We start from the raw sequence: 23,958 nt of genomic DNA on the forward strand, positions 1-23,958 counted from the left end.
GGCATTTCGGGGTGCTGCAGACCGTTTTTGGGGTGTTTCGAGGTGTTTCAGGGTATTTTGGGGTGTTTCTGGGGTACCTTCTTGGCGTAGTCGGTCATCTTGCGGGGCGAGCTGAAGAACAGGATCCGCGCGGCCTCGGGGAACAGGATGCGCTCGTAGGCGGCCTCGATGCAGCCCGCGATCTCGTCCCTGGGGGGGTTTGAAGGGGAAATTGGGGAATTTTGGGGGTTTCAGGGGGATTTTGGGGGGTTTGGGGCAGATTTTGGGGAGTTTTGGGGCCATATTGGGGGATTTGTGACCTCGATGCAGCCCGCGATCTCGTCCCTGGGGGGGTTTGGGGCATTTTGGGAGGGTTTGAAGGGGAAATTGGGGAATTTTGGGGGGTTTCAGGAGGATTTGGGAGGTTTCTAGGGGATTTTGGGAGATTTCAGGGGGATTTGAGGGGTTTGTGGCCTCGATGCAGCCCGCAATCTCGTCCCTGGAGGGATCTGGGGGATTTTGGGGGGGTTTGAAGGGGAAATTGGGGAATTTTGGGGGGATTTGAAGGGGAAATTGGGGAATTTTGGTGGGTTTCAGGAGGATTTGGGAGGTTTCTGGGGGATTTTGGGAGGTTTCAGGTGGATTTGAGGGGTTTGTGGCCTCGATGCAGCCCGCAATCTCGTCCCTGGAGGGATCTGGGGGATTTTGGGGGGGTTTGAAGGGGAAACTGGGGAATTTTGGGGCCATATTGGGGGGTTTGAAGGGGAAATTGGGGAATTTTGGGGGGATTTTGGGGCGTTTGAGGGTGAAATTGGGAGTTTTGAGAGGGGTTTGGGGTGCTCAGAGGGAGTTTTTGGGGGATATTGGGGGATTTGAGAGGGATTTTGGGGGATTTAGGGGGATTTAGGGGAAGGGGTTTGAGGACACACTGGGGGGTTTTTGGGGGTGATTTTGAGGATATTTTGGGGGATTTTGGGGTCCCTGACCTGATGGTGTCCAGCAGGATGTCGATGAAGAAGGTGTAGCTCTCTGCTGGGATGTTGCCCTTGGCCAGGAACACTTTGTTGTAACTGCCCTCCATCAGGTACTGGGGACAAAAAACGGGGTAAAACACCCAAAAACGGGATAAAACACCCCCAAAATAGGATAAAACACCCCAAAAAATGGGACAAAACACCCCAAAAATGGGATGGAATACCCCCAAAAACAGGGTAAAAACACCCCAAAATGGGATAAAACACCCCCAAAAAAAAAAAAAAAAAACCAAAATGGGAGAGAACACCCCCAAAACCAAAACACCCCAGAAATGCCCCAAAAATGGGGCAACCCCCCCCCCAAAACAGGACAAAATACCTCAAAATTTGGCAAAATCACCCCAAACCCCCCAGACCTGCTCCAGGGACGCGGGGTGCCGGATGAACAGGTTCCCCTGTTCCCAAATCCCATAAATCCCCCCCCAAAATCCCCCCCAGACCTGCTCCAGGGACACGGGGTGCCTGATGAACAGGTTCCCCTGGATGTCGGGGGCCGGCAGCCGCTCCAGCTCCGTGTGGAACTCGGCCACGCGGTTCTGGGACAGCAGGAACAGCAGGTTCAGCCCCAGCAGCTGGTGCCGTGACGCCGACTCGGGCAGCTCCTCCCTGAGGGGTTCCGGAACGTTCTGAGGGGCTTCCAGAAGGTTCTGAACCCCTCAGTGCCCCCCCTGAGACCCCCCCAGGTTCAGCCCCAGCAGCTGGTGCCATGACACTGACTCAGGCAGCTCCTCCCTGAGGGGTTCCGGAACATTCTGAGGGGTTCTAGAAGGTTCTGAGGGAGTTCCGGAATGTTCCAGAAGGTTCTGAACCCCTCAGTGCCCCCCCAGGTTCAAGCCCCAGCAGCTGGTGCCATGACACCGACTGGGGCAGCTCCTCCCTGAGGGGTTCCGGAACGTTCTGAGGGGTTCTAGAAGGTTCTGAGGGGATTCCAGAGCGTTCCAGAAGGTTCTGAACCCCTCAGTGCCCCCCCCAGTGCCTCCCCAGGTTCAGCCCCCAGCAGCTGGTGCCATGACACTGACTGGGGCAGCTCCTCCCTGAGGGGTTCCAGAACATTCTGAGAGGTTTTGGAACATTCTGAGGGGTTCTAGAAGGTTCTGAGGGAGTTCCGGAATGTTCCAGAAGGTTCTGAACCCACCCCTGAACCCTCAGTGCCCCCCCAGGTTCAGCCCGAGCAGTTGGTGCTGCCACACCGACTGGGGCAGTTCCTCCCTGAGGGTTCCAGAAAGTTCTGAGGGGTTCCAGAATATTCTGAAGGAGTTCCAGAACATTCTGAGGGGATTCCAGAACGTTCCAGAAGGTTCTGAACCCCTCAGTGCCCCCCAGGTTCAGCCCCAGCAGTTGGTGCTGCCACACCGACTGGGGCAGCTCCTCCCTGAGGGGTTCCAGAATGTTCCAGGGGGTTCTGGGCTGCCCTGAACCCCCCAGACCCCTCTCAGACCCCCCCAAATCCCCCCCCACCCCCCAAATTCCCATTTTCCCCATTCCCAGGGGATATTTTGGAAACTGGGGCTCAGTGGAGCATCCTGAGGAAGGACATCCCCCCCAAATCTTCCCCAAATCCCACCCAAACCCCCCAAATCCCCCCCGAGACCCCCCCAAATCCCGCTGAAATCCCACCCAACCCCCGCCCAAGACCCCCCAAATCCCACCCAAACCCCCCAAATCCCCCCAGGTCCCCAAAATCCCCCCCAATCCCCCCCAGACCCCTCAAATCTTCCCCAAATCCCCCAAAATCCCCCCGACCCTCAAAATCCCACCCAAATCCCACTCAAACCTCCCCAAATCCCCCCCAAACCTCCCAAATCCCCCCCAGTCCCCCAAAATCCCCCCAAATCCCACTGAAATCCCACCCAAATCCCCCCAAATTTCACCCAAACCCCCCAGACCCCCCAAATCTTCACCAAACCCCCCCAAACCTCCCAAATCCCACTGAAATCCCATCTAGACCCCCTCGAGACCCCCCAAATCCTCCCAGACCCCCAAAAATTCCCCCAAATCCCACTGAAATCCCACCCAACCCCCCCCAAGACCCCCCAAATCCCACCCAAATCCCCCCCAAACCTCCCAAATCCCCCCCAGTCCTCCCAAATCCCACCCAAATCCCATCTAAACCCCCCCAGACCCCCCAAATCCCCCCCAAACCTCCCCAAATCCCCCCCAAATCCCCCCAGACCCCCCAAATCCCCCTCAAACCCCCCCAAATCCCCCCCAGATCCCCCTCAACCCCCCCCAAATCCCCCCCAGACCCCCCAAATCCCCCTCAAATCCCCCCCAAATCCCCCCCAGACCCCCCAAATCCCCCCAGACCCCCCAAATCCCCCTCAAACCGCCCCAAATCCCCCCAGACCCCCCCAAATCCCCCCCGGGCTCACTTGTAGTCGAAGTAGTAGCACTTGAGCTGAGCCATGTAACGCTCAAAGGAGGGGATGTCCTTCCTCAGGATGCTCCACTGCGCCCCAATCTCCAAAATATCCCCTGGGAACGGGGAAAAATGGGAATTTGGGGGGTGGGAGAAGGTCTGGGGGGGATCTGGGGGGGTTTGGGGGGGATTTGGGGGGTTTTGGGTGGGATTTAGGGGGGGGTTTGGGGAAGATTTGGGAGAATTTAGGGGAGTTTGGGTGGATTTAAGGGGGTTTGGGGGGGGGGATGTCCTTCCTCAGGATGCTCCACTGCGCCTCAATCTCCAAAATATCCCCTGGGAACGGGGAAAAATGGGAATTGGGGGGTGGGAGAAGGTCTGGGGGGGATCTGGGGGGGTTTGGGTGAAATTTGGGGGGGTTTAAGGCGGTTTTGGGGTCTTTTGGAAGAGTTTGGGGGGAATTTTGTGGGATTTTTGGGATATTTTTAAGGGATATTTTGGGGATTTTGGGGGGGATTTTTTGGGGAGATTTTTGGGGTATTTTGGGCCATTTTTTGGGGGGATTTTGGGAGGGATTTTTGGGGGATTTTTTGGGGAGATTTTTGGGGTATTTTGGGCCATTTTTGGGGGATTTTGGGAGGGATTTTTGAGGGATTTTTTGGGGAGATTTTTGGGGTATTTTGGGCCATTTTTGGGGGATTTTGGGAGGGATTTTTGAGGGGATTTTTTGGGGAGATTTTTGGGGTATTTGGGGCCATTTTGGGGGGATTTTGGGAGGGATTTTTGAGGGATTTTTTGGGGAGATTTTTGGGGTATTTTGGGCCATTTTTGGGGGATTTTGGGAGGGATTTTTGAGGGGATTTTTTGGGGAGATTTTTGGGGTATTTTGGGCCATTTTTGGGGGATTTTGGGAGGGATTTTTGAGGGATTTTTTGGGGAGATTTTTGGGGTATTTTGGGCCATTTTTGGGGGGATTTTGGGAGGGATTTTTGGGGGATTTTTTGGGGAGATTTTTGGGGTATTTTGGGCCATTTTTGGGGGATTTTGGGAGGGATTTTTGAGGGATTTTTTGGGGAGATTTTTGGGGTATTTTGGGCCATTTTGGGGGGATTTTGGGAGGGATTTTTGAGGGGATTTTTTGGGGAGATTTTTGGGGTATTTGGGGCCATTTTGGGAAGGATTTTTGGGGTACTTTGGGCCATTTTTGGGAATGATTTTAGGAGTATTTTCGGGCCATTTTTGGGGAGATTTTTGGGGTATTTTGGGCCATTTTTGAGGGATTTTGGGAGGGATTTTTGAGGGGATTTTGGGAGGGATTTTTGGGGTATTTTGAGAGGATTTTTGGGGGGATTTTTTGGATGATTTTAGAGGAATTTGGGGCAGATTTTGAGGAGTATTTTTGAGGTATTTTGGGCCATTCTAGGGGGGTATTTTTGGGGTATTTTGGGCTGGTTTTGGGGTATTTTGGGCAGACTTTGGGAGGTATTTTTGGGGTACTTTGGGCCAATTTTGGGAATGATTTTAGGAGTATTTTTTGGCCATTTTTGGGGAGATTTTTGGGGTATTTTGGGCCATTTTGGGAAGTGATTTTGGGGGGATTTTGGGCCATTTTGGGGAGTATTTTTGCGGTATTTTGGGCCATTTTTGGAAGTGATTTTGGGGGGATTTTGGGCCATTTTTGGAGGGTTTTTTGGGGTATTTTGGGCCGTTTTTGGGCACTCACGGGCCAGGATCAGCTGCTGCTTGGTCATGGCCGAGCCGGAGGTGGGGAGGAAGTTCAGGTCCAGCAGAGCCACCTGGGGGGGATTTTGGGGGGTCCCGATGGAATTTGGGGGACCCTAAGGGGGTCTCGGTGCCCTCCCCAGCCCCGACCCAGCCAGTTCATTAAAGGTTCAGCGTTAATGAATGGTTGGGTGTTAATTAATGCCTCGGGGTTAATTGGTGTTTACAGGAAATGACACAAAGGGGGGGGTGTGGGAGCACCCCAAAAAATCCCAAGAACCCCCAAAATCCGGGCCCCTCCTCAGCCCAGGGACCCCAAATTCTGCTTTATTTGCCCAAAACCCAGGGGTCCCCTCACCCCCAGACCCCCTCAGACACCTCAAATCCCCCAAATTCTCCCCAAACCCCCCCAAAAAAACCAAATCCCCCTCAACACCCCCAAATACCCCCAAACCCCCCCAGTTCCCACAAATCCCTCCCAAAAATCCCCCAAAACCCCCCCAAATCCCCTCAGTCCCCCTCAAACCCCCCAAAAATCCCCCAAATCCCCCTCAAACTCCCCCAAACCCCCTCAGAACCCCCAAAAATCCCCCCCAAATCCCCCCCCCCCCCCACCCCTCACCTTGAGCCTGCCCAGGGCCTCCCCGCACTTGGCCAGGTTGGGGCTCTTGCGGCCCCACTCTCCCTTGAGCTGCTCGTAGAGCCCGGCCGCGGCCCTGAGGCCTCCCCCGGGCCCCACCGGGACCCCCGGGACCGCCAGGCCCAGCCCGGGTCCCCCCGGGCCCGTCCCGGCCGCGGCCCCGGCCCCGTTCGGCACCGCCATGACTGCGCGCCAACGCGACACTGCCGCCAAACCCCGCGCGCTTTGCGGCCGTCTCCCGGCAACGCGGGGCGCGCCTTACGGCAATCCCTCCTCGCGGGCTCATCGCCATGGCAACACCGTTGTTCGCGCCTCCTCGCCGCGCTTTACGGTTCTGGTGAGGGCGTCGCCATGACGACGCCGCGCTCTGCGCGGCAGTGCCGCGCCGAGCGGCGGTAACCGTGGTAACGCGGCGCTTCATGGCTGTGCTTTACGGCGGCTCCCGCTTCTGAGGGGGCCCCGCGGGTGTTGGGGGTCCCTGGGGTGGTTTGGGGGGCCCTAGAGGTTTTTTGGGGTCCCCGGGGTGATTTTGGGGTCCCCGGGGTGGTCTGGGGGGTCCTGGGATGATTTTGCGGATGCTGAGGTGTTTCTGGGGTCCCCGGGGTGATTTTGGGGCTTCCCCAGCAGTTTTGGGGACTCCGGGATGGTTCCCATAGTAACACCGCCGGGCGCGCCGGTCGCCATGGCAACGCGCCGCGCTTCGCGACAGGCGCTTTCCGCCCTCCCGCGCGCTTTACGGCCGGAGCCGCGGAGGTGGGGGGAGAGGAGTGACGTCACCCGGGCGGAGGCTGGGGAGTGACGTCACGGCGAGCGTGTGACGTCACCGGGTCCCTCGCGCGCGCTCAGTCACAGCCGGGGCCGGGTTTGGGGTTTTTGGGGGTTTTTTTTTAATTTTTCTTTTCATTTTTTTGTTTTTTGGTTTTTTTTTTTTAACTCGTTTTGGTTTTCCGGGGGGCGCCCCTCCCCCCACCCCCCACCGCGCCCCGCCCCCACCGCGCCCCTCCCCCACCCTTTAAAAAAAACGCTGCGAGATAAGAAACGGCCCCGGGGGGGGGGGGAGGGGCTGGGGGTCCCTGAAGGGATTTTGGGGGGGGTCCCTGAAGGAATTTGGGGGTCCCTTGGGGGGGTTGGGGTCCCTTGGGAAGGATGTTGGGGTCTCCAGGGGGGTTTGGGGTCCCTGAAGGGATTTGGGGGGTCCTGGGGGGGATTTGGGGTCTCCGGGGGGGATTTGGGGGGTCCTGGGGGGGGTCCCTGAGGTGGCGCAAGGGTCCCTGGGGTGGGGGAGGGGACGTGGGGGGGGACCCCGAATCAACATCTGGGGGGACCCGGGGAGGTGACAATGGCGCTGTCCCCTGCTGCCACCTCCCAGTGCCCCCAGGGCTCCCAGTCAGAGCCCCTGGGTGCGGCAGTGATCCCCAAGGGCTGCTCCCTGTCCGTCTGTCCCTGGCCCTGTCCGTCTGTCCCTGTCCCCACGGTGTCCCCAGCCCCTCCCAGTCCCCCCAGTCCCCCCCAGTCCCCCCCAGTGCCCCCCTCAGAACCCCTGGATGTGGCAGTGATCCCCAAGGACTGCTCCCTGTCCGTCTGTCCCTGTTCCTGTCCCCCTGTCCCTGTCCCTGTCCATCTGTCTCTGTCCCCACGGTGCTCCCAGTCCCTCCCAGTCCCCCCCAGTCCCCCCCAGTCCCTCCCAGTCCCCCCCAGTGCCCCCCTCAGAGCCCCTGGGTGCGGCAGTGATCCCCAAGGGCTGCTCTCTGTCCGTCTGTCCCTGTCCCCACGGTGTCCCCAGTCCCCCCCAGTCCCCCCAGTCCCCCCCAGTCCCCCCCAGTGCTCCCAGTGCCCCCCAGTGCCCCCAGTATTCCCAGTCAGAACCCCTGGATGTGGCAGTACGCCTCCAGGCTGGCGAAGAGCACGTAGAGCAGCCAGAGCAGCAGGAAGAGCCCGGCCGTGAGGATTTTGGGGGCGCGGGGCCCCCCCAGCTCGCCGCCGATGGGCGCGCGGCGCCGCCAGAGCAGCACGCCGATGGCGAGGAAGGCGAAGATGGTGAAGAGCGTGACGGGGAAGGCCAGCGTGCCCGGCGGGACGCGGAAGGGCCGGCCCTGCGCCGCCCAGTACACCGCGGCCACCGACCAGGCCAGGCCCAGCCCCAGGAAGACGTTGACGGCGTTGGAGCCCGTGACGTTGCCGATGGAGGCGTCGGCGCACGGGTCCTGCAGGGCGGCCACGCGGCTGGCGAAGGTGTCTGGGGACAGCGGGGACAGCGGGGGACATCAGCAGTGTTGGGGACAGTGGGGAGAGTGGGGGACATCAGCAGTGTTGGGGACATTGGGGACACAGCATTGACGGAGTCCTTGAGGCCCAGGGTCCCTGTCCCTTGTCCCACCCTGTCCCCAAGGTGTCCCCAATGTCCCCAAGGTGTCCCCAGGGTCCCTCACCGGGGATGGAGGTGCCCAGGGCCACGAAGACGACGGCGTTGACCGAGTCCTTGAGGCCCAGGGTCCCTGTCCCCTGTCCCATACCCTCATTCCCGTGTCCCCATGATGTCCCCAAGGTGTCCCCAATGTCCCCAAGGTGTCCCCAATGTCCCCAATGTCCCCAGGGTCCCTCACCGGGGATGGAGGTGCCCAGCGCCACGAAGACGACGGCGTTGACCGAGTCCTTGAGGCCCAGGGTCCCTGTCCCTTGTCCCATACCCTCATTCCCGTGTCCCCAAGGTGTCCCCAATGTCCCCAGGGTCCCCAAGGTGTCCCCAGGGTCCCTCACCGGGAATGGAGGTGCCCAGGGCCACGAAGACGACGGCGTTGACCGAGTCCTTGAGGCCCAGGGTCCCTGTCCCTTGTCCTGCCCTGTCCCCAAGGTGTCCCCAAGGTGTCCCCAGTGTCCCCAGGGTCCCTCACCGGGGATGGAGGTGCCCAGCGCCACGAAGACGACGGCGTTGACCGAGTCCTTGAGGCCCAGGGTCCCTGTCCCCTGTCCCATACCCTCATTCCCGTGTCCCCAATGTCCCCAAGGTGTCCCCAAGGTCCCCAAGGTGTCCCCAGTGTCCCCAGTGTCCCTCACCAGGGATGGAGGTGCCCAGCGCCACGAAGACGACGGCGTTGACCGAGTCCTTGAGGCCCAGGGTCCCTGTCCCTTGTCCCGCCCTGTCCCCAAGGTGTCCCCAAGGAGTCCCCAAGGTGTCCCCAATGTCCCCAGGGTCCCTCACCGGGGATGGAGGTGCCCAGGGCCACGAAGACGACGGCGTTGACCGAGTCCTTGAGGCCCAGGGTCCCTGTCCCCTGTCCTATACCCTCATTCCCGTGTCCCCAAGGTCCCCAAGGTGTCCCCATGATGTCCCCAAGGTGTCCCAAGGTGTCCCCAAGGTGTCCCCAAGGTGTCCCCAGTGTCCCCAGGGTCCCTCACCAGGGATGGAGGTGCCCAGCACCACGAAGACGACGGCGTTGACCGAGTCCTTGAGGCCCAGGGTCCCTGTCCCCTGTCCCATACCCTCATTCCCATGTCCCCAAGGTCCCCAAGGTGTCCCCAATATCCCCAAGGTGTCCCCAAGGTGTCCCCAGTGTCCCCAGGGTCCCTCACCGGGGATGGAGGTGCCCAGCGCCACGAAGACGACGGCGTTGACCGAGTCCTTGAGGCCCAGGGTCCCTGTCCCCTGTCCCACCCTGTCCCCATGATGTCCCCAAGGTGTCCCCAAGGTGTCCCCAATGTCCCCAATGTCCCCAGGGTCCCTCACCGGGGATGGAGGTGCCCAGCGCCACGAAGACGACGGCGTTGACCGAGTCCTTGAGGCCCAGGGTCCCTGTCCCTTGTCCCGCCCTGTCCCCAAGGTGTCCCCATGATGTCCCCAAGGTGTCCCCAATGTCCCCAAGGTGTCCCCAGTGTCCCTCACCGGGGATGGAGGTGCCCAGGGCCACGAAGACGACGGCGTTGACCGAGTCCTTGAGGCCCAGGGTGCAGCCGAAGTGCGCGGCCAGGTCGCCGATGAGGGCGGTCAGCAGCGCGAGGAGGAGGATGGAGACGCCGAAGGCCGCCCAGCCCCCCAGCAGCGCCGTGGGGGGCACGCAGGCGAACAGAACCTTCCAGAACACCGTCAGGAAGTGCATGACGTAATCGAAGCACGACGGCAGCCGCTCCTCGCGGCCCTCGTCGTCCTCGTCCTCGTCACCTGCGGGGACAGCGGGGCGGTGGCACCGGGGTTGGGGTCACCGGGGTGGTGGCATCAGGGCTGGGGTCACCAGGGTGGTGGCATTGGGGTCACCAGGGCGGTGGCACCGGGGTTGGGGTCACCAGGGTGGTGGCATCAGGGCTGGGGTCACCAGGGTGGTGGCATTGGGGTCACCAGGGTGGTGGCACTGGGGTCCCCATGGTGGTGGCACTGGGGTTGGGGTCACCAGGGTGGTGGCATTGGGGTTGGGGTCACTGGGGTGGTGGCATCAGGGTTGGGGTCACCAGGGTGGTGGCATTGGGGTTGGGGGTCCCCAAAGTGGTGGCATTGGGGTCCTCAAGGTGGTGGCACCAAGGTGGCGGCCAAAGGGGACCGTGAGCAATGTGGGAAGACCCCAAGAGGACCTTGGGGACACCAAGGGGACACCTCAGGGACACCTTGGGGACACTGGGGACACCCTGGGGACCCCTTGGGGACACCTCGGGGACACCTGGGGCCCCGGTGGCACCTGCGCTGACAGTGACCCTGAGGACCCTGGAGATGGCGTCACCTCAAGGACCCTGAGGCCACCCCTTGGGGACCCCTTGGGGACCCCCTGGGGACACTGGGGACCCCTTGGGGACCCCCTGGGGACACCGGGGCCCCGTGCCACCTGCGCTGACGGTGATGGCCTCCAGGAACTGCTCGCGCCACGAGTGCGTGCCGATGACGGTGGCCAGGTTGGTTTTCTTCATCAGCTTGTCCACCGTGTTCTGGGGACACCAGGGACACGCGGGGGGGGTCAGGCCGCGTCCCCCCGCCATCCCCCACGTCCCCAAGGTGTCCCCAGGGTCACCTTGAAGTCGTAGGACTCCTCGATGACCACCTCGAGGCGCCGGTTGTCGCCCAGCACCGGCTTGCCCATGTCGGCGATGCGCCGCGCCTCCTCCTCCTCGGCCGAGAGCGCCCGCTCGCCGTCCCCTGCGCGGGGAGGGGACACGGGGACAGCGTGGGGACACAGTGGGGACAGTGTGGGGACACAGTGGGGACACGTGGGCGATGCGCCGCGCCTCCTCCTCCTCGGCCGAGAGCGCCCGCTCGCCGTCCCCTGCGCGGGGAGGGGACACGGGGACAGCGTGGGGACATGGGGACAGCGTGGGGACACCGTGGGGACACAGCATGGGGACACAGTGGGGACAGTGTGGGGACACAGTGGGGACATGTGGGTAATGTGCCACGCCTCCTCCTCCTCGGCCGAGAGCGCCCGCTCGCCGTCCCCTGCGCGGGGAGGGGACACGGGGACAGCGTGGGGACATGGGGACAGCGTGGGGACACAGTGGGGACAGCGTGGGGACATGGGGACAGCATGGGGACATGGGGACATGGGGACACAGTGGGGACAGTGTGGGGACACAGTGGGGACATGTGGGTAATGCGCCGCGCATCCTCCTCCTCGGCCGAGAGCACCCGCTCGCCGTCCCCTGTGTGGGGAGGGGACGTGGGGACAGCGTGGGGACACAATAGGGATGTGGGGACACGATGGGGGACACAGCATGGAGACACAGCAGGGACATGGGGACACGGTGAGTGACATGGGGACACACACCAGGGACACGGTTGGGGACGTGGGGACACGGTGGGGACACAATGGGAGGACGTGGTGAGGGGACATGGGGACAACGTGGGGACGTGGGGACACCATGGGGACACCATGGGGACACCTGACGGGGCCGTGGCACGAGGACACGGCGTGGGACACGGCGACATACACGCTCATGGCACATCCACGGTCATGGGACGCGTCCGAGGCCGAAGGCTCCTACCTTGGGCGAGCAGAAGAGCTGAGGAGAGAGGGGGGGACAGCGGTGAGACCCCCGTGACCTCCCCCCCGTGGGTGTCCCCGCGGTGTCCCCGCGGTGTCCCCGCGGTGTCCCCCCGTGTCCCCGTACCCGAGATGCCGCGCTTGAGCCAGCGCGGCGTCCCCAGCTCGATGAAGAAGTTCTCCTTCTTCTCGTACTCCTCATCGTCAACGATCTTCACCTGCAGCGTCTTCCTGGGGCGGGACACGGGGCAGCCTCGGCCTCAGGGTCATCGTCATCATCATCGTCATCATCGCCATCATCATCATCATCGCCATCATCATCATCATCATTGCCGCCATCATCATCATCGACATCATCATCATCATCCTCATCATCATCATCGTCATCATCATCATCGCCATCATCATCATCATCGTCATCATCATCATCATCGTCATCATCATCATCGTCATCATCATCATCCTCATCATCATCGTCATCATCATCATCATCGTCATCATCATCATCATCGTCATCATCATCATCATCGTCATCATCGCCATCATCATCATCATCATCGTCATCATCATCATCGCCATCATCATCATCATCGTCATCATCGTCATCATCATCATCATTGCCATCATCATCATCGCCATCATCATCATCATCCTCATCATCATTGCCATCATCATCGCCATCATCATCATCGCCATCATCATCATCATCCTGATCATCATCATCATCGTCATCGCCATCATCATCATCCTCATCCGTCACCGCCATCATTCAGCATCATCAGGATCGTCATCCACCATTGTCATCATCATCATCATCATCCAGTATTGTTATCATCATCGCCATCATCATCATCACCATCTTCCATCATTATCATCATCATCATCATCATCATCATCTTCCATTTCCATCTGTCATCCGTCTTCTTCCTCTTCCATCTCCACCCAGCCAATGACCCAACCATCCTCTTCCTCTTCCTCTTCCATCCATCCATCCATCCATCCATGATCCGTCCTCTTCCTCTTCCATCTCCACCCAACCAATGACCCAGCAATGACCCAACCATCCTCTTCCTCTTCCTCTTCCATCCATCCATCCATCCATCCACCCTCTTCCATCTTCATCCAACAACCCAACCACCTCTTCTTCCTCCATCCCCACCCAACCAATGACCCAACCATCCTCTTCCTCCTCCATCCATCCATCCATCCATGATCCATCCTCCTCCTCCTCCATCCATCCATCCATCCATCTATCCATCCATCCATCCATCCATCATCCATCCATCCATCCATCCATCCATCATCCATCCATCCATCCATCCATCCATCCTCTTCCTCTTCCATCCATCCATCCATCCATCATCCCTCCATCCATCCATCCATCCATCCATCCATCCATCCATCCATCCATCATCCCTCCATCCATCCCTCCATCCATCCACGACCCCTCCTCCATCCCCACCCACCCCCACCCCTCCCCCTCCATCCCCCGGCCCCTCCTCACGCCGTCTCGTCGTTGCGGAACTCCAGCTCCCCGCTGGCGTCCTCGTAGTCGACGCCGCCGCCGCGCGCCGTGCCCTCCACGGTGCGGAAGGGCACCATGACGGTGCCGCGCGCGCCCGAGCTGCGCACCACCGTCACCTCCACGTGGCCCTGGCACTCGCTGACGCGCACCGAGCGCTCCCGGAACCCGAAGATGCCGGCGTGGTCGTCGTCCAGGATGGTCACCGTGGCCACCAGCGGCGCCACCAGCTTGCCCTTGGGGTGGTCCTCGGAGTCGGCCTCGAACATGCCCTCGGCGTCGCCCACGCGCAGGTTCAGCAGCCGCACGAAGAAGTGCTCGTCCTCCTCGAAGATGTCGTCGTCGATGATGCCGATGGCCAGCTCCTTGCGCGTCTCGCCCGGCTTGAAGATGAGCGTGCCCTCGCTGTACTCGTAGTCCGAGCCCGCCTTGGCCGAGCCGTCCTCGGTGCGGAAGTCCACGTAGAAGGTCTGGTTGGCGCCCAGGCCCTGCTGGCACGCCACGGCCAGCGTCACCGAGCCGCAGTTCTCCAGGCAGTGGTAGAGGCACGGCTCGAAGAAGATGCGGCTGCACGCCTCGTCCTCCTCGTCCTCCTCGTCCTCCTCGCCGGGCGGCGCCGGCGAGCGCCGCGCCGCCTCGGCCGCGTGCTTCTTGAGCACGTTGCCGGCGCCGGTCATGAGCCGCGTGGCCTGGATGCGGTAGAAGGCGCGGCTCTTCTGCTGGTGCACCAGCGCCATGTAGTTGGCGGCGTCCAGCAGCTGCTCCAGCTCCTTCTCCGGGTGCTTCTGCTTCAGGTCCTTCAGGATCTGGATCACCTCGCGCCGGCTCTCGTCCAGCTCCTTCTCCTCGGGCGTCGGCGACGGCGAGGCGCCGGGCTCGGGCTCGGGCGGCGCCGGGAAGCCGCCGTCGGCCTCCAGGTCCTTGGGCGGGCGCTCGGCCTCGGTGCCGATGATGATGCCGCTGCGCGGGTCGGCGCGGTAGCGCTTGTAGACGTACTTGTAGAAGAGCAGCCGCTTGTCGGCTGCCCAGGCGAACACCACGCAGGCCGGGAAGAAGAGCAGGGTGAGGAAGGCCTCCCACACCTGCACCACGCCCGGCGTGATGACGGCCAGGATGAGGTAGAGCCAGATGTAGGCGAAGATGCTCCAGGAGGCCGTGACGAAGAAGACGCGCAGGTGCTTGATGCGGCGGCTCTCGCCCGCCGGGATGGCGTAGACGCACACGGCGATCACCACGAACATGTTGAAGGCGGCGCTGCCCACGATGGTGCCCGGGCCCAGCTCGCCGGCCTGGAAGCGGTGCCCGCACACCTCGATGAGCGACAGGAGGATCTCGGGCGCCGAGGAGCCCAGCGCCATCAGCGTCAGGTTGGAGACCGTCTCGTTCCAGATGCGCACCGTGCCCACGCTGGTCTCGCCGTTGGCCTTGGTGACGGTGATCTCCTTCTCGCGCGACGTGATCACCTCGATGGAGGCCATGAAGCGGTCGGCGATGATGGACACGCCCAGGAACAGGTACATCATGGCCACGAAGTAGACGATGGCGCGCGCCGCCTTGTCGCCGGCCGCCGGCTCGTCCGGCTGCCACACGGGCAGGAGGACGCCGGGCTGGCACCGCGCCGAGCCGCGGCACGTCCCGTTGGCGCCGTCGGCGCTCGCCGAGGCCGCCGCGGCGCAGCCCCGAGGGCTCAGCAGCAGCCAGGCCGCCAGCGCCGGGCCCAGCGCCGCCATGGCGCCCCACGAGGAGCCTGTGGGGCGGGAGAGGGGGGTCAGATTGTGGGGTTTGGGATTTGGGATGTGGGATCAGGGATGTGGGATGTGGGGCACAGCCATGGCACCCCACGAGGAGCCTGTGGGGCGGGAGAGGGGGGTCAGATTGTGGGGTTTGGGATTTGGGATCTGGGATTTGGGATGTGGGATGTGGGGCACAGCCATGGCGCCCCATGAGGAGCCTGTGGGGCGGGAGAGGGGGGTCAGATTGTGGGGTTTGGGATTTGGGATCTGGGATTTGGGATGTGGGATGTGGGGCACAGCCATGGCGCCCCTCGAGGAGCCTGTGGGGCTGGAGAGGGGGTTGGGTTAGGGGGTGTGGGATTTGGGATTTAGGGTGTGGGATTTGGGGTTTGGGTTAGGGGATTTGGGATTTGGGGTGTGGGGCACAGCCATGGCGCCCCTCGAGAAGCCTGCAAGAGGAAATGGGAGCAGGGATGTGGGGCTGGGATATCGGGCTGGGATATGAGGTTGGGATGGATCTGTGGGGCCGGTTTGGATCCGTGGGTCTGCGTGGGATCCGTGGGTCCAGGCCAGATCTGTGGGTCCGGTTCAGATCCGTGGGTCAGGGATGGATCTGTGGGTCTGGTTCAGATCTGTGGGGCTGGTTTAGATCTGTGGGGCCAGTTCGGATCCGTGGGTCCGGTTCGGATCCATGGGTCAGGTTCGGATCCGTGGGTCCGGTTCGGATCCGTGGGTCCCGTTCGGATCCGTGGGTCCGGTTCGGATCTATGGGTCCGGTTCGGATCCGCGGCTCCGCTCCGGCCCCTCCTCCTCCTCCCCCGCCGGCTCCCGGGTCCCTCCCCCTCCCCCTCCCTCCTCCATCCCCGTTTCCATGGAAACCGCGCGGTTGCCAAGGAGGAGCCGGAGCCGCCCCCGCACCCGAAACCCCCCCGGAACCCCCCGGAGCCGAACCGGGCCCGGAGCCGAGCCAGAGATCCGAACCTGACCCATAGATCCGAACGGGACCCACGGATCCGAACCTGACCCATAGATCCGAACCTGACCCACGGATCCGAACCTGACCCACAGATCCGAACCGGGCCCGGAGCCGAGCCAGAGATCCGAACCTGACCCACGGATCCGAACCTGACCCACGGATCCATCCCTGACCCAGAGATCCAAACCTGACCCACGGATCCCACCCTGACCCATGGATCCAAACCTGACCCACGGATCCAAACCTGACCCACAGATCCGAACCTGACCCACGGATCCCAACCTGACCCACAGATCCGAACCTGACCCATGGATCCGAACCTGACCCACGGATCCGAACCTGACCCACAGATCCAAACCTGACCCACAGATCCAAACCTGACCCACGGATCTGAACCTGACCCACGGATCCGAACCTGACCCACAGATCCGAACCTGACCCAGAGATCCGAACCTGACCCACGGATCCGACCCTGACCCACGGATCCGACCCTGACCCACGGATCCGAACCTGACCCACGGATCTGAACCTGACCCACGGATCCGAACCTGACCCACGGATCCGAACCTGACCCATAGATCCGAACCTGACCCATAGATCCAAACCTGACCCACGGATCCGAACCTGACCCACGGATCCGACCCTGACCCACAGATCCAAACCTGACCCATGGATCCGAACCTGACCCACGGATCCATCCCTGACTGGTGGATCCCTGACCCACAGATCCGAACTGGCCCCATGGATTCAAACTGGACCCAGAGATCTGAACCTGCCCCACAGATCCATCCCTGCCCCACGGATCCAGAACGGACCCACAGATCCAGAACCGACCCACGGATCTGAACCTGCCCCACAGATCCATCCCTGCCCCACAGATCCAGAACCGACCCAGGGATTGGCACCAGAAACTGAGATCCAAACCAGCCCCAGAGATGCAAACCTGCCCCATTTCCTGCCCCACTCCTGCCCCATTCCTGCCCCACTCCTGCCCCACTCCTGCCCCACTCCTGCCCCACTCCTGCCCCATTCCTGCCCCACTCCTGCCCCACTCCTGCCCCACTCCTGCCCCATTCCTGCCCCACTCCTGCCCCATTCCTGCCCCACTCCTGCCCCACTCCTGCCCCACTCCTGCCCCACTCCTGCCCCATTTCCTGCCCCATTCCTGCCCCACTCCTGCCCCACTCCTGCCCCATTCCTGCCCCATTCCTGCCCCACTCCTGCCCCATTCCTGCTCCATTTTCTGCCCCATTCCTGCCCCACTCCTGCCCCACTCCTGCTGCATTTCCTGCCCCATTCCTGCCCCACTCCTGCCTCATTCCTGCCCCATTTTTACCCAAATTTACCCCATTTTTCTGCCCCATTTTTCCCTCCTTTTCCCCCATTCCCGCCCCACACCCCCTCCCCCTTCCCACCCCCCTCCTCCCCCCAATTAATCCAATTAACGCCCCTCGCTGCCCCCTCATTAATTAATGGATTCATTAATTAACCCCAAAGCCCGCGCGATTTTCCCAAATCCCTCCGGATTCGCCCCGGGTTGGGGCATTTTCCTCCATCCCGAGGATTTTCCCGGGATTTGCCCCCGAGATTCCCAAAATTCCCGACCCCGCCGGCCCCGGGCGATCCCAAATTCCCGGGAAATTCCCCCAAAATTCCCTTCTTGGAGCAGCTCAGCCCCAAATCCCGCCGGGTTTTCCCTGAAAAATGCGGATTTTGGGGTTTTTTGTGTTTTTTGTGTTTTTTTTTTTTTTTTTCCGGCGGATTTGAGAAGCGGCGGATTTGGGGGAAAAGCCGGGATTTAGGACAAATCCGATTTTCTGGGGGGGGGGAGAGGAAAAAATGGGGAATTTCTGGGATTCGGGGCAGAATTTTGGGGGAAATTCGCCGGAATTTGGGAAATCCGGGGGGAGATTTTTGGGAATTGGGAGATTTGAGGGAAATTCGGGGAATTTTGGGGGGAATTTTGGGAAAATTGGAGAATTTGGGGGGAGATTGGAAGGAATTGGAGAAATTGGGGGAAAATCGGGGAAATTTTGGGGAGAATTTGGGGGAAATTGGGGAAATCTGCAGGAATTTGGGGATTTGGGGCCAAAATGTGGAGAATTTGGGGGGATTTGGGGAAATTTGGGGGAATTTGGAGGAAGAAGCAACGAAATTTAGGAGAATTTGGGGAATTTCAGCCCAACCGTGGGGGATTGGTGGGAATTCAGGGAAATTCGGGGAAATCTGGGAGAATTTTAGGCCTTTTAGGGAAAAAAATGAGAAATTTGAGAGAATTTTTAGAGGATTCGGGAGAAAATCTGGGAGAATTTCAGGAATTTCGGGGAATTTGGGGGGGAATCGAGGGAATTTGAGGGATTTGGGTGAATCTGGGGAAATTCTGGGGGATTTGGGGATTTTGGGAAGAAATCCGAGGAATTTCGGTGGAATTTGGGGAATTTGAGAGGATCTGGGGGAGATTTGGGGGAATTTTGGGAGGAATTTGGGGATTTTTTTTGGGGGGAAAAAGAGGAATTTCGAGGGGAAATGGGAAATTTTGGGAGGAAAAAGAGGAATTTCGGGGGAAGAATGAGGAATTTTGGGAAGAAAATGGAGAATTTTGGGGGGGAAATGGGGATTTTTTTGGGAAAATCAGGAATTTGATGGAAAATCCGGGGAATTTTTGGGGGGAAATCCGGGGAAAATGGGAAATTTGGGAAATCCCGGGGGGGGGAACCCGCGGGGATTTTGGGGTGAAAAGGAGAAATTTTGGGGGAAATCCGGGAAAAGCGGGGGGGGGAATGAGGAATTTGGGGGGGAATGGGAATTTTGGGGTGAAATCCGGGAGATGTGGGGAGGCTGGGGGGAAGCCGCGGGAGTTTCGGGGGGAATTTCTGGGAATTCGGGCGGAATCCAGGGGGGCGCTGCCCCCTCCCCCCCCCCACCCACCTGTTCCAACCTCGGGAATTTTTCTTTTTTATTTATTTTTTTTTTCCCCGATTCCGGCGAATTTTGGGGAATTTCTGGGGGGGCTCCGAGGGTGGGGGAGGGGTGGGGGGTTCATCCCTCCCCTCCCCCACCCCGGGGGAGCGCCCCCCGCCCCTCCCCCCCCCCGCGCCCCCCTCCCCAATTCCGCCGATTCGCCCCCAAATCGCGGCGGGGGGAGGGGCGGGGGGGGGATCCCGGGGGTGGGGGAGGGGCGGGGGGGGTGGGGAGGTTTTGGGGGGCTCCGGGGGGGGGGGGTTGGGGGTTCCCCCCCCTCCCCCTCCTACCTGTTCCCCCTCGGGTCCGCTCTCGCCGCCGCCGCTGTTAAAGCTCCATTGGGGGGGGGGAGGGGCGGAGCGAGGGGGGAGGGGCGGGAACGGCCCCGCCCCCACCCTGGGAACGCCCCCGGGACCCCCCAAAATCCCCCCAGGAACCCCAGAATCCCTTCAGGGACCCCAAATCCCCCCAAAATCCCCCCCAGACCCTTTTGGGAACCCCAGATCCCTCAAAATTCCCCAAAATCCCCAATTTTCTCCCAAAAATCCCCAAAATCCCCCCAAAATCCCCCCCAAATTCCCCCCAAATTCCCCAAATCCCCCCAGGACCCCCCAAAATCCCCCCAAATTCCCCCCCCCCGGCCCCTCCTGGGCTCTCCCAGCAATTCCAGGAACATTTTTCAGGAGTTTTTTTTTTTCCCATGGAATTTTTTATTGGAATTCGGCCGATTTCGGGCTGGGGGAGGGGCCCCAAGACCCCCCCCGGGCCCTCCCCCCTCTTCTCCTCTTCCTCCTCCTCCTCCTCCTCCTCCTCCTCCTCGCGCTTTCCCGAGGCTTTTTCCCGTTTTTCCGTGGATTTTTCCCGTTTTTCCGTGGATTTTCCCCATTTTTCCGGGTTCTTTTCCCGTTTTTCCATGGATTCTTCCCAATTTCCCGTGGATTTTTCCCGTTTTTCCGGGTTTCTTTCCCATTTTTCCGGGGTTTTCCCCCAATTTTCTGTCGATTTTTCCCGTTCTTCCATGGATTTCCCCCGATTTTCCGTCGTTTTTTCCCAATTTTCCGTCGTTTTTTCCCAATTTTCCGTCGTTTTTTCCCGTTTTTCCGTGGATTTTTCCCGTTTTTCCGCGGGTTTTTCCCGTTTTTCCGGGTTTTTCCCCCAATTTTCCGCGGGTTTCTCCCGTTCCCGGGTGGTTTTTTCCCGATTTTGGCCTTTCTGGCCCCGTTTCTGCTGCACCTCCCTGCGCAGGCGCTCCCGGAGCAGCCGCGCCGTCGGCTCCAGGCTGTGCTGGGGGTCGGGAATGGGGCGAAAAACCGGGAATTTGGGAAAAACGGGAATTTTGGGGAGAAAATGGGGAAAATGGGAATTTAGGGGGAAAAGGGGGGAAAATTGGGAATTTTGGGGAAGTTTTGGGGATTTTGGGGAAAATATTGGAAATTTTGTGGGGAATTTTTGGGGAATTTTTTTGGGGAATTTTGGGGAAACTGGGAGTTTTGGGGGGATTTTGGGGGAAAATTTGGGATTTTCGGGGGATTGGAGAAAATTTTGGGGATTTTGGGGGAAAATTGGGAATTTCGGGGGAGTTTTGGGGGATTTTGGGGGAAAATTGGGGATTTGGGGGAAATTGGGGAAAAATTTTGGGGATTTTGGGGGAAAATTGGGAATTTTTGGGGGGAATTTTGGCAATTCTGGGGGAATTTTTGGGAATTTTGGAGGAATTTTGGGGAATTTTGGGGAAAATTGGGAATTTTGGGGGGAATTTTGGGGAATTTGGGGGGAATTTTGGGATTTTTTGGGCAATATTTGGAATTCGGGGTGAATTTTGGGGAAAATTGGGGATTTTGGGTTAAAATTGGGGGTTTGGGGTGAATTTTTGGGAATTTGGGGGAAATTTTGAGAATTTTGGGGCGAATTTTGGGGATTCAGGGAAAAACTCTGAATTTTTCTGCAAAAACTCCGAATTTTTGGGAAAACCTCCAAATTCCTTAGGAAAAACTCTGAATTTTTGGGGAAAAAAACAGATTTTTTGGGAAAAAACTCATTTTTTTAGGAAAAACTCCAAATTTTGGGGGAAAAAGGGGAAATTTGGGAACGGGGGTGGGTGGGAGTTGGGGATTTTGGGGGTTTTGGGGTTTGGGCGCACCTGGAGCACGTGGAGCCCCCCCAGGCAGACGACGGCGAGCTCCTGCAGCCCATCCCCCGTCAGGTCGAGCGGCTCCAGCGCCAGCAGGGGGGAGGGGAAGCGCCGCGCCCAGAGCGGCCGGAATTGGCCAAAATCGCCCGAAGTGGACCCGAAATATTTGTAACAGAGCAGCTCCTGGGGACAGGGGGGATCGGGGATATTGGGGGGGAATGGGGGGGGGGGGGGAATGGGGGGGGAATTGGGGGGAAATGGGGGGAAAAGGGGGAATATTGGGAAAAAATGGGGGAAAAAATGGGGAAAATTGGGGGAAAATTGGGGGGGAATGGGGGGAAAAATTGGGGGAAAATTGGGGGGAAAATTGGGGGAAAATTGGGGAAAAAGGGGGGAAAAAAGGGAGAAAAAATGGGGGAAAATTGGGGGGGAAATTGGGGGAAAATTGGGGGGAAAAAAGGGGGGAAAAATGGGGGAAAATTGGGGGGGGAAAATGGGGGGGAAAATTGGGGGAAATGGGGGAAAATTGGGGGGAAATTGGGGAAAAATGGGGGAAAAATGGGGGAAAATTGGGGGAAATGAGGGGAAAATTTGGGATAAAATGGGGAAAATCAGGGGAATATTGGGAAAAAATGGGGGAAAAATGGGGAAAATTGGGGGGGAATTGGGGGAAAAAAGGGGGGGAAAAGGGAGAAAAAATGGGGATAAAAATGGGGGGAAATTGGGGGGAAATGGGGGGGAAAAGGGAGAAAAAATGGGGGAAAAATTGGGGGAAATGGGGGAAAAATGGGGGGGAAAATTTGGGATAAAATGGGGAAAATCGGGGGGAATATTGGGAAAAAATGGGGGAAAATGGGGAAAAATTGGGGGAAAATTGGGGGAAAAAAGGGAAGAAAATTTGGGGGAAATCAGGGAAAAATGGGGGGAAAAAGTGGAAAATTTGGGAAAGATGGGGGAAAATTGGGGAAAAATGGGGAAAGTTGGGGAAAATTTGGGGACAATTGAGGGAAAATGGGGTGAAAAAAAGGGGAAAAATGGGGAAAATCAGAGAAATATTGGGGGAAAATGGTGAAGAAAATGGGGGGAAAATGAAAGGAAACATGGAAAAACTGGGAAACATTTGGGAGGGAAAATGGAGAAAAATTGGGAAGAAAATGGGAGAATTTGGCTGGAAAATGGGGGGGAATGGGGAAAAAAAGGGGGGGAAATTGGGGAATATTGGGAGAAAATTGGGAAAAATGGGGGGAAAATTTGGGGAAAAAGGGAAAAAATGGGGGGAAGTGGAAAAAATGGGGGAAAATTGGGGGAATGGGAAAATTAGGGAAAAATTGGGGAAAAAAAGGGGAAAAATTGGGGGAAAATTGGGGGAAAAAATGGGGGAAAATGGGGGAGGAAAAATGGGGAAAAAAATGGGGGAAAATGGGGGAAAATTGGAGAAAAATGGGGAAAAAATGGGGGAAAATGGGGATGAAAAAAGGGGAAAATTGGGGGAAATGGTGGGGAAAAATGGGGGAAATGGGGAAAATGGGGGGAAAATGAGGGGAAAGTGAAAAATGGGGGGGAAAATGGGGAAAATTGGGAGAAAAATGGGGAAAAATGGGGAGCAGGGGAAAATTGGGGCAAAATTGGGGAAAAATGGGGGAAATCCAGGGAACTGTTGGGCAAGCGGGTTCTGGGGATTTGGGGGATTTCTCTGGGCTCCCACCTGGCCGTAGGGCCCCAGTGCCCTGCGGATCTCGGCGGCGCCGTCGAGTCGACGTCGGTGGACTTTGGCCAGGCCAAACGACGGCGTCGGAGCCGCGGCTGCCGGGCAGCTCCAGGGGCTCGGCCAGGCCCCGCCTCAGGAGCCTCCTGGGGGGCCACAGCATCCCCAAAGAGCCCCCAAAGAGCCCCCAAAATCCCCCAGAAATCCCCCAAAACAGCGCCGAAAAATCCCCCCAAAAACGCCCCAAAAATCGCCAAAAACGCGTCTGAAAATTCCCCCAAAATTCCCCAAACGTCCCCCAAAGTCTCCCAAAAAATTCCCCAAAAATTCCCAAAAAATTCTCAAAAAATTCCCAAAAAATTTCCCCAAAATTCCCCAAACGTCCCCCAAAGTCTCCCAAAAAATTCCCAAATGTCCCCCAAAGTCTCCCAAAAATTCCCCAAACGTCCCCCAAAGTCTCCCAAAAAATCCCCAAAAATTCCCCAAAAATTCTCCAAAAATTCCCAAAAAATTCCCCAAAAATTCCCCAAGCGTCCCCCAAAGTCTCCCAAAAAAATCCCCAAAAATTCCCCAAACGTCCCCAAAGTCTCCCAAAAAATCCCCAAAAATTCTCCAAAAATTCCCAAAAAATTTCCCCAAAAATTCCCCAAACGTCCCCCAAAGTCTCCCAAAAAATTCCCAAAAAATTCTCAAAAACGTCCCCCAAAGTCTCCCAAAAAAATCCCCAAAAATTCCCCAAAAATTCTCAAAAAATTCTCAACAAATTCCCCAAAAACTCCCCCCAAAAATTCCCAAAAAATTCCCCAAAAAGTTCCCCAGATTCTTCCCCCAAATTCTCCCCCATAACCTCCCAAATATTCCCCAAAATTTTCTCAAAAAAAATCCCCCCAAAAACGCCCTAAAAATCGCCAAAAACTTGTCTGAAAATTCCCCCAAAATTCCCCAAAACGTCCCCCAAAGTCTCCCAAAAAATTCCCCAAAAATCCCAAAAAATTCTCAAAAAATTCCCCAAAAATTCCCAAAAATTTCCCCAAATTCTCCCCCAAAACCTCCCAAATATTCTCCAAAATTCCCCCCAAAAAATTCCCTCCCAAAATCCCCCCCAAATGCCCTAAAATTCCCCCCAAAATTCCCCAAAAATTCCCTAAAAATTCACCCAGAGTGGGAAGTTTGAGAATTTGGGGAATTTGGGGGAATTTTTGGGTGGAATCTGGGACTTTTTGGGGAATTTTTGGGTGA

General features: G+C 58.5%; 3 protein-coding genes across 3 annotated transcripts in view; all 3 read right to left on the reverse strand.

Annotated features, from left to right (window-relative positions):
- Positions 1 to 5,944, reverse strand: part of PSMD8 (proteasome 26S subunit, non-ATPase 8) — an 8,124-nt gene extending 2,180 nt beyond the window's left edge. Inside the window, exons 1-6 of the mRNA XM_059872547.1 lie at positions 5,717 to 5,944; positions 5,096 to 5,168; positions 3,386 to 3,488; positions 1,454 to 1,619; positions 966 to 1,066; positions 78 to 189 (exon numbers count right to left, since the gene is read on the reverse strand). Of these exons, the coding sequence (XP_059728530.1) occupies positions 78 to 189; positions 966 to 1,066; positions 1,454 to 1,619; positions 3,386 to 3,488; positions 5,096 to 5,168; positions 5,717 to 5,917 (756 nt within the window). The 5' untranslated portion in view covers positions 5,918 to 5,944. The remainder of the gene's footprint in view (positions 1 to 77; positions 190 to 965; positions 1,067 to 1,453; positions 1,620 to 3,385; positions 3,489 to 5,095; positions 5,169 to 5,716) is intronic.
- A 1,642-nt stretch (positions 5,945 to 7,586) lies between these two features.
- Positions 7,587 to 14,943, reverse strand: SLC8A2 (solute carrier family 8 member A2). Its single transcript, XM_059872571.1, has 7 exons — positions 13,196 to 14,943; positions 11,819 to 11,922; positions 11,693 to 11,710; positions 10,726 to 10,850; positions 10,543 to 10,642; positions 9,615 to 9,890; positions 7,587 to 7,970 (listed from the first exon to the last, which is right to left on the reverse strand). The coding sequence occupies exons 1-7, from the start codon at positions 14,941 to 14,943 to the stop codon at positions 7,594 to 7,596; spliced, it is 2,748 nt and encodes a 915-aa protein (XP_059728554.1). The 3' UTR covers positions 7,587 to 7,593.
- A 3,185-nt stretch (positions 14,944 to 18,128) lies between these two features.
- Positions 18,129 to 23,958, reverse strand: part of KPTN (kaptin, actin binding protein) — a 19,288-nt gene continuing 13,458 nt past the window's right edge. The window contains exons 12-14 of the mRNA XM_059872495.1: positions 21,024 to 21,197; positions 19,558 to 20,167; positions 18,129 to 18,148 (exon numbers count right to left, since the gene is read on the reverse strand). Coding sequence (XP_059728478.1) covers positions 18,129 to 18,148; positions 19,558 to 20,167; positions 21,024 to 21,197 — 804 coding nt within the window. The remainder of the gene's footprint in view (positions 18,149 to 19,557; positions 20,168 to 21,023; positions 21,198 to 23,958) is intronic.

This window comes from Haemorhous mexicanus, chromosome 36 (genome assembly GCF_027477595.1).
Source record: "Haemorhous mexicanus isolate bHaeMex1 chromosome 36, bHaeMex1.pri, whole genome shotgun sequence".
Taxonomy (NCBI): domain Eukaryota; kingdom Metazoa; phylum Chordata; class Aves; order Passeriformes; family Fringillidae; genus Haemorhous; species Haemorhous mexicanus.